We start from the raw sequence: 10187 nt of genomic DNA on the forward strand, positions 1-10187 counted from the left end.
GCACCATGTTATAGGAAAGATGTTGTCAAGCTTGAAAGCGTTCAGAAAAGATTTACGAGGATGTTGCCAGGACTGGAGGGTGTGAGCTATAGGGAGAGGTTGAGTAGGCTGGGTCTCTATTCCATGGAGCACAGGAGGATGAGGGGAGATCTTATAGAGGTATACAAAATTATGAGTGATCGGGTAGATGCACAGAGTCTTTTGCCCAGAGTAGGGGAATCGGGGACCAGAGGACATAGGTTCAAGGTGGAGGGGAAAAGATTGAATAGGAATCTGAGGGGTAACTTTTTCCACACAAAGGGTGGTGGGTGTATGGAACAATCTGCCAGAGGAGGTAGTTGAGGCTGGGACTATCCCATCGTTCAAAAAACAGTTAGACAGGTACATGGATAGGACAGGTTTGGAGGGATATGGACCAAGCGCAGTCAAGTGGAACTAGTGCAGCTGGGACATTGTTGGCTGGTGTGGGCAATTTGGGCCGAAGGGCCTGTTTCCACACTGTATCACTCTATGACTCATAGTTTCAAAGCACTGGTTAAATTGGAAATATAAAAGGAAAGAACAGTTAAATGTAAAATGAAAAAAAAAAGTAAAATATAAAAAATACTTAAGTCAAGAAAAATTAATCGAGAAAGAATTAACACTGGTTTCATCATCAATCTGTAATGACTCAAAATTCTCTCTCCTATGATATTGTCTGATCTGTCAAGTATGTCCAAAATGAATGTTCTGCTTATATTATCAAAATACATAAAGGGAATTTTCACCCAATTTGCTGTTTCAATACAATTTCAGCACTGGAGGATTTTAAATGCTAATAATTGAACATAAATATATGGAGTTTTTTGACGTACCAACGAACCAAGGCATCATGGCTTCCCAACAATGGAAGGCACACACTCCAATCCCATAATTCACTGAACATTATCCAGTTTTCCTTCAAGAATTTGCTCGCTGCGCACATGAGGTCTCGGAGTTTCATTCGCTTCCGACCATAGCGGACTGTATTGGAATCCGAACTCTCCAGAAACAATCTCTGAAAGACTGGCGGAGAATCCTTAAAGTACCTCAGGGCAAACCTTGAGAAAACAAGTATGTTACAGAAGTTACAAAATTATCGCTGGGTATTTGCCCAAATATATCCCGATATGAACAGCCTATGTAAGAATAATTATCGGAGGGACATGGGCAACAGATGCATCGAAACATCATTACCATCAAGCCACACGACACACTGTCCTGTCAATGTATTATTATCTATTTCCACATTGCCGGGTCAAAAATCCTCAAATTCACGACCCATAGTAGAACACAATGTGCTGGATTAACTCAGAGGGTCAGGCATCATCTCTGGAGGACATGGATAAGCAACATTTCGGGTCAGGGACCATCTTCAGACTGCAACTGCAGTTCCTTGCCTCTACAATCCCCTACCCATGACAGACTATAGCTGTTCAAACTAGTGAATCACTTTCATCTTATCAACAGATAGAGTATAGGCAATAAATGGTGGCATTTATGGCCTTTTAACCAAGATAGGATATTTAAAACCCCCCAAAATAATGGATCAATAAAATCTCTTGGCACACATTTGTTCCTTGGTACCGAGCTTGCTCCGTGATAAATTTCATTCTGTTGCACAGGTAGACACTTTTCCTCTGTTTAATATGATATAGCCGGAGATGAAAAAGACTGTTAAATGTTAGATTGGACGTGTTTGAATTATAGTGTAAAATTTGGGGTTGGAGAAAGGGTTAGTAAAAGAGACGATGTCTGATTCAACTCTCCCCAATTGTAGATATTGGAGATTATCTATGGCAGTGGTTCTTAACCTGGGGGTCAGGACCCCCATGGGGGAATCGTTTGGGGCTTTACCGGGGGACAGGAAGGGGTCAAAAATAACATATCCATTTGTTGAGTCCATTTTTAGGAACCCAACAAAGGTACATAACACATACAGTATTTTGTTCGCATATGCATGTACATATGCCAAAAAGGTTAAGAATCACTGATCTATGGAATTGTCACGCTACAATACTGAGAGTTATATTCACGTTCACAAGTTATAGGGGTAGAATTAGACCAGTTGACATATAGGGGTAGAAATAGACATCAATAGACCATTGAGTCTACTCCGCCATTCAATCATGGCTGATCTCTCCCTCCTAATCCCATTTTCCAGTCTTCCCCCACATTACCCTTGACACCTATTGCAATCAAGAATTTGTTTATCTCTGCCTTAAAAATATCCACTGCATTCTGTTTTTTTCCCCTTTGCTCAATCTGTTGTACTTGAGTTTTACAATTGCATTTATGCAAAACAAAGCTTTTCACAGTACCTCGGTACATATGACATTAATAAAGCTAAATCTATGAATGCTATTCCAAGTTGTCTCAATGTCCCTCATCACAAAGTGTCTTCACCTAGACATCACCCGATCACGATAGTTGGTATTTAAAGGGACTGGTGCTTTTATGTTGACAGTCTACCAACACTCATTTGAGGGCACATGAAAGATTACCTGGATGCTACAAAGGTAAATAAGACCCCAACTAGTAACAATTTATTTAATAAAACACAGGATGAGAAAATCAACTTAGCTGATTTAGTTGAGTTTAGAGATATAGCATGGAAACAGGCCCTTCGGTCCACCAAGTCCACACTGACCATCAAACACCCGTTTACACTAGTTCTATGTTATCCCATTTTCGCATCCCTCCCATCACAAAAGGGCCAATTTACAGAGGCCAATTAGCCTACAAACCTGCACGTGTTTGGGATGTGGGAGCAGATGGAGGAAAGCCACAGGGTTATAGGAAGAACGTGCAACTTCCACACACATAGCACCCGAGGTCAGAATCAGACCCGGTCTCTGGTGCTGTGAGGCAGCAGCTGATCTTTTGAGTTCTTTAACTTCACGCGTTAAAGTGCAGCTAATTACTTAGCAAGTTAATGTACAATGCAGATCTTTACACGCAAACTAGTAAAGAAAGAGGGATGACTTACAAAATGACATCAGGGCTGATATCAATAAGCTTGCTCATTGCTACACATAACCGCTCGTGCAGGTCATGGTTGAACACGGGCCCTTTGATCGCCTTCACGTTGCGTTCAAGAAGATCCAACAGCAGAGGCCTGAGATGGCGTCCGATCAGCAGTGTGCATTCCTTATCCAGCAACAGCTGAGCCAAGACATTGAGTATATACTGTCGATCCTGCTTGTTCCAAATCTGATTGAAAAACAAAATGTTTCTTGTTAGTCGTTGGTATTGTGTATTGTACAATGTGATCCTCAGGAAAAACACAAACCCAATATACTGCCAATCTACTGCCATACATCTAATCCCATTCTTCTGTCTCATCAGGCACCGCTGATAAGAACTAGTGCGCGGATTGGAATTAGAAAATAGCACCAAAACATGGCGCCTCTTGTAGACTATTTCTGTACAATGTGCTTAGGTTTGGCAATACTTTACTGGACTGTAAGAAAAAAATGTCACTGCGTATTTTCACATGTGACAATAAAAGCAGCATCATCATTCTTTCAGTTAAACAATTGCCTGAGTATTCCAATATTTTCAGCATTGGATATGATGTCAAGAGTGTTTAATTGTCATATGTACCGAAACAGAACAATGAAATTAGTTTAATTTATTATTATTATGGTCACGTGTACTGAGGTACAGTGAAAAGCTTTTTTGTTGCGTGCTATCCAGTCAGTGAAAAGACTATGCATGAATACAATCAAGTTGTCCACAGTGTACAGATACAAGATGAAGGGTATAATGTTTAGTGCAAGATAAAATCCAGTAAAGTCCAATTAAAGATAGTTTGAAAGTCTCCAATGGGGTAAATGGTAGCTCAGGACCGCTCTCTAATTGGTGAGAGGAAGGTTCAGTTGCCTGCTAACAGCTGGAAAGAAACTGCCCCCGAAACTGGAGGTATGCATTTTCAAACTTCTGTACCTCTTGCCTAATGGGAGAGGGGAGATGTGGGAGTGACCGGTCCTTGATTATACAGGTGGCCCTGTCGAGGCAGCATGAAGTGTAGATCGAGTCAATGGAAGGGAGGTTGGTTTGTGTTCACAATTCTTACTTACAGCAGCATAACAGGTCTTTAAACACTGATAGCTCTGGCAGATAACATTGGAAATTCAATGAGATTTTACAAGTGCATTAAGGGAAAGAGGGCGACTAAAGAGAGAATAGAGCCCCTCGGAAACCAAAGCAGTCATCGCCGTCTGGAGTTGAAGGAGATGAACAAGCCCTTAATGAGTATTTCTCCTCTGTTTACTGTGGAGAAAGATGTGAAGACTGGGGAACTTGCCACAATTAATGGATGTGTCTTGAGTTCAGTCAGTTTTACAGTCAAGCAGGTACTGAACATCTTCGGGTATATGAAGGTGGATAAATCTCCCAAGCCAGATCAGATATCTCCGAGGACATTGTGAGAAGCTGGAAAATAGATTGCAGGTGCCCTGACTGAGATTTATGAATCATCATTATATGGGTGAGTTGCCAGAAGGCTGGAGGATAGCTAATGTTGTGCCTCCATTTAAGAAGGGTTGCAAGGAAAAGGTTGCATTTTTGGACGGCAAATCAGGGCAGGACCTTTACCATAATACATGTACATGATCCTTGAAAGTGGCATCACAGGTAGATAGAGAGGTCAAAGTTTTTTTCAACACACCAAGGGTGGCTGGTGTATGGAACAAGCTTAAACAGGATGTAGCTGAGGCAGGTACTATCACAATGTTTAAAAGCCATTTGGACAGTTACATGGGTCGGATAGATTTAGAAGGATATGGGCCAAACGCAGGTAGGTGGGACTAGTATAGACAGGGCATGTTGGGGAACATGGACAAGTTGGGCCGAAGGGCCTGTTTCCACACTGTATGACTTTACTCAAAAGATGTTTAATTGGGACATTTTGTATTCCTTCATCATTCTTCAAAAGAATATGCTTATGGTCTGAAAAGCCTGCTTATTTTATACAGGTTTATAATAGCAACATCTAAGTTATTTGTTTCCTGGCTTTTGTCTCAACGGCCTTATCAACATGATATTGCCTTCAGTACAAAGAACCATCTCTACTCAGTCTACATCAATCCCAACCTCATAAAGCCTGCAGACAAAGGCAGCGCTGTTGTGGTCTGGTCTCTACCGTGCTGAGTCATCTCTTCATACCTACTCCTTGACCATGACCTCACCAATGAACACCAGGCCTCCTTCTCCCCAAGCATCAGAAATCTCATCATTCCAGCAATCATCTTGAACCTAATAGCTCCTCAACCCTGATTGGCCTTTTCCATCTTCTACCCCAAATCCACAAACAGGACACCCAACAGGCCGAAGATAGACACAAAATGCTGGAGTAACTCAGCGGGTCAGGCAGCATCTCTGGAGAAAAGGAATAGGTGATGTTTCGGGTTGAGACCCTTCTTCACGTCACCTATTCATTTTCTCCAAGGATGCTGCCTGACCCGCTGAGTTACTCCAACATTTTGTGTCTATCTTTGGTGTAAACCAGCATCTGCAGTTCCTTCCTACACAACCCTATTACACCCTTTGTTTCTGCTGCTCCTGCCCCACTGAATTCATCTCATTCTTTGACTATCTTCTTTCCCCTTGTGAAATCCATTCCCAACTACATCAGGGACATCTCCCCACCACTTCCAGGTTGGTAGAAGGGTCCTGACCGGAATCACCATTTCCCTTCACCGATGCTGCCTGACCCACTGGATTTCTCCAGTAGTTTGTTTTTGCTCAGCCCATTAGATACAGTCCCCTCCATAATGTTTGGGACAAAGACCCATCATTTATTTATTTGCCTCTGTACTCCACAATTTGAGATTTGTAATAGAAAAAAAATCACATGTGGTTAAAGTGCACATTGTCAGATCTTAATGAAGGCCATTTTTTATGCATTTTGGTTTCACCATGCAGAAATTACAGCAGTGTTTATACATAATCCCCCCATTTCAGGGCACCATAATGTTTGGGACACAGCAATGTCATATAAATGAAAGTAGTCACGTTTAATATTTAGTTGCATATCCTTTGCATGAAATGACTGCTTGAAGTCTGCGATTCATGGACATCACTGTCTTATCTGGTGATGCTCTGCCAGGCCTGTATTGCAGCCATATTTAGCTTATGAATCGGAATCTGATCTGAATCTGATGCTTGTTTTGGGTGGCTTGTCCCCTTCAGTTTTCTCTTCACCATATAAAAGGCATGCTCAATTGGGTTCAGATTGGGTGATTGCCTTGGCCAAAGAAGAATTAACCATTTTTTAGCTTTGAAAAACTCCTTTGTGCTTTAACACTATGTTTGGGATCATTGGCTTGATGTAGAATTAACTGCCGGACAATGAGTTTTGAGGCATTTGTTTGAACTTGAGCAGATAGGATGTGTCTATACACTTCAGAATTCATTATGCTACTATCATCAGCAGTTGTATCATCAATGAAGATAAGTGAGCCAGTACCTTCAGCAGCCATACATACACAGGCCATAACACCCCTACCACTGTGTTTCACAGATGCTTTGGATGCTTTGGATCTTGGGCAGTTCCTTCTCTCCTCCATACTTTGATCTTGCCATCACTCTGATATGTTAATCTTAGTCTCATCTGTCCACAAGACCTTTTTCCAGAACTGTGGTTGCTCTTTTAAATACTTCTTGGCTAACTGTAACCTCAGACAGGTGTTTGGGAAGTTTTCTTTTTTATAGAGAGAATTCTTATGTTATCAGTTGTGGAGGTCTCCCTTGGCCTGCCAGTTCCTTTGCAATTAGTAAGCTCACCGGTGCTCTCTTTGTTCTTAATGATGTTCCAAACAGTAAATTTTGGTAAGACGGAGGTTTGGCTGATGTCTCTAACAGTTTCTCAGTCTCATAATGGCTTCTTTGCCTTTCATTGGCACAACTTTGGTCCTCATGTTGATAAACAGCAATAAAAGTTTCCAAAGGTGATGCAAAGACTGGAGGAAAGTGGTTGCTGAGAGCTCTCTTATACCTGCATTAAGGAGGCATTTAAACACACCTGAGCAATTACAACCACCTGTGAAGCCATGTGTCCCAAACATTATGGTGCTCTGAAATGGGGGGACTATCTATAAACACAGCTGTAATTTCTACATGGTGAAACAAAAATGTATAAAAATGGCTTTTAATAAAATCTGATAATGAGCACTTTAATCACATGTTTAAGAAGGAACTGCAGATGCTGGAAAATCAAAGGTAGACAAAAATGCTGGAGAAACTCAGCGGGTGAGGCAGCATCTATGGAGCGAAGGAAATAGGCAACGTTTCCGGTCGAGACCCTTCTTCAGACCACATGTGATTTTTTTCTATTACAAATCTCAAATTGTGGAGTACTGAGGCAAATAAATGATGGGTCGTTGTCCCAAACATTATGGAGGGCACTGTACCTCGACTCTATAGAAACATTTCTGTACTCATTTGCTCCCCATGCTTTCATGTTTTGTACAAAATGCTGCCAGAGATCTTTTGAAATGATAAAATATACCAACACTCTGTTTTACTCTTTCTCCTTGCACCCAAGAGACAGCAAGAATTTTTCAGAAGGTCCTCATTATCATGTAATAGACTACTCAATTCCCCTGGAGTAACTCAGCGGGACAGGCAGCATCTCTGGAGAAAAGGAATAGGTGACGTGAAGAAGGGTCTCAAGCCGAAACATCACCCATTCCTTCTCTACAGAGATGCTGCCTGCGCTGCTGAGTTAGTCCGGCATGTTGTATCGACCTCCGATTTAAACCAGCATCTGCAGTTCTTTGTGTAGGAAAGAACTGCAGATGCTGCAGTTCTTCACAGGGACACTTAAGTCAACACCTTTGCAGTGGCTCCCTGTCCTCTCTCATATCGCCACTCCCAGCATACGCAGAAGGGAGAGGATGTTGAAAGATTGGTGCACCATCGAGGCTAACCCTGACCTTCCCATCCATGCTGACTTGAACAATCTGCCCAACATGCGCCTGAAGTCCCGCAAACCCTTCTGGTCTTCCATTAAATCCCTGGAAGACTGATTCCAAGACTGAGTGGAGCAGAGCCTGGAAAGATGCCAACACCAACAATGGAGAGGTCATCACAGACCCCACAGTGAAACCACCGGGTTTTGACCTCCATCGCAAGCAATGGCTAACCCTGAACAGAATCCGCACCCACCATACCAGAACAGCTCATCGCCAGCATAAGTGGGGGATGACAGATAGCCCTACTTGCGACTGCAGACATCCAGACCAAACCATCCCACACATCGTGAATGACTGCCCACTGAGGCTTTTCCCTGGTGGCATCAAAGTCATCCACCCAGCAACTGATGCTGTCCTGGCCTAGATGCCTACCCTTGATCTACAACTTTAGGCTGTGCACGCCATACACAAGAAGAAGCTGCTGCAGTTCTTTCCTACTCAATTCCCTTTATCACTATATTATGTTTACAAACCTTATCAAGCAATAACTATGACTGCAACAGAAAGTTAATACAACCCAACAGCCCAATTTTCAGTAGTCAAATATTCAAAAACAATATCTGAATCCTGGAAGTGTTAGAACCATGAAATAGAAAATACTGGAGCTATTTAGCAGGTTGATAGTTATCATGCATTTTTCCACTTGAAACTACTTTTACAAAATCTTTTCCTTTTTTCTAACGGTCTTCGAAACTAAACTAGCTGTTTTTCCTACTTTCAACACTGTGTGACCTACTGATCTGCCAGCATTTTGTTTTTAATTTTACGTTCCATGTTCTCCAAAGATGCTGCCTGACCCGCTGAGTTACTCCAGCACTTTGTGCCTTTTTATTTTGCCTTCAATTTACCGTTGCAAATTCTGAGAGCAAAATATATTACACAAAAATATTAATTTCAAATAACATTAGCAACCTGACAACCTAACATAACAACCTGAAACCTAAGCATCATTTCAAAAATGACAAAAAGGTATAGGAACTATGCTGCTCAAAACACTGTCCACTCGATCCCATTTCTGGATTGCTCACTTTAAGATTCATATTGAGCAAGCAGCTAATAATTTTGATGATAAATCCAAAAGTCCCTCCTGTCAGTAATTATGCTGAATGAAATGCACCAGAATGCAAACCTATACATACATGGAGGCACAGATGTATTTGCAAAACAATTGAAATTTGCTAAGTGTGTGGGAAGGAACTGCAGATGCTGGTTTACACTGAAGATAGATACAAAAAGCTGGGGTAGCTCAGCGGGTCACTCAGCATCGCTGGAGGGAAGGAATGGGTGATGCTTCGGGTCGAGGCCCTTCTTCAGCCTGACAGAGATGCTACCTGTCCTGCGGAGTTACTCCAGCATTATCTAATTGCAAATTGTTAACATTTTGCAAATATATCTGTACGTGTATGCAATACGAGCACGTTGCAAAACAATTTGCCCAAATCATAATCAGGTACAATCCACAATGTCTGAAGTAGACAACCCGGTGCATTCAATTCCACCCGGTGCCTCACACTTCATACCCTCTCTGCCCCCTTTGCCTGGGCGACGCGTCCCGGCATTTTCTTTACCTGCTTGGCCAAGTACTTGCTCAGCTCGCTGCGGCTCCTCTCGTTCAACTTGGCGACGAGGGGGAGGGCCGCCAGCTGCAGGGCCTGGTCGCCCATGGTGTTAGCGGACTGTGGGCTGGAGCTGGAGCCGGTGGAGAGGGAGAGAGAGGGAGAGGAGCTGTCAGTCAGGCCGCCGCCGCCGCCGCCGCCAGCAACATGCGGGCCCCGCCGCTGCACAGACACACGTGGAACACAGCGAGTAGAGCACTTCCGGGGCATCAGCTGGACCCTGTCCCGGGATGCCCTTTAAACACCTCGGCTTTGCTGCAGACCAAAGGCACCAGGATCGTTGCTGCAGACTCACACACCAGCCGACACAACTATTTCAAAATGCAATGCAAAGGAAATGCAATGCAATTTTACACCAATGCATCTCCGGCAACCAACCCAGAGCTATAAGTATTTGTGTCAGAAGGAACTGCAGATCAAAGATCCTATAGCGGGATCTTTGCTGCAGATGCTTCTGCTCTCCAACATGTCCCCGGAGCACTGCCATGCATGGTAAAGGTCCTGCCTGATTTGCCGTCCAAAAATGCATCCTTTTCCTTGCAGCCCTTCTTAAATGGAGGCGCAACATTAGCTA

General features: G+C 42.9%; 1 protein-coding gene across 1 annotated transcript in view; it reads right to left on the bottom strand.

Moving 5' to 3' along the window:
• The window catches only part of mdn1 (midasin AAA ATPase 1), a 162809-nt gene extending 152971 nt beyond the window's left edge, over positions 1–9838 (bottom strand). Inside the window, exons 1-3 of the mRNA XM_033020868.1 lie at positions 9566–9838; positions 3008–3231; positions 855–1079 (exon numbers count right to left, since the gene is read on the bottom strand). Of these exons, the coding sequence (XP_032876759.1) occupies positions 855–1079; positions 3008–3231; positions 9566–9823 (707 nt within the window). The 5' untranslated portion in view covers positions 9824–9838. The remainder of the gene's footprint in view (positions 1–854; positions 1080–3007; positions 3232–9565) is intronic.
• Between the last annotated feature and the right edge of the window lie 349 nt (positions 9839–10187).

This window comes from Amblyraja radiata, chromosome 5 (genome assembly GCF_010909765.2).
Source record: "Amblyraja radiata isolate CabotCenter1 chromosome 5, sAmbRad1.1.pri, whole genome shotgun sequence".
Lineage (NCBI taxonomy): Eukaryota > Metazoa > Chordata > Chondrichthyes > Rajiformes > Rajidae > Amblyraja > Amblyraja radiata.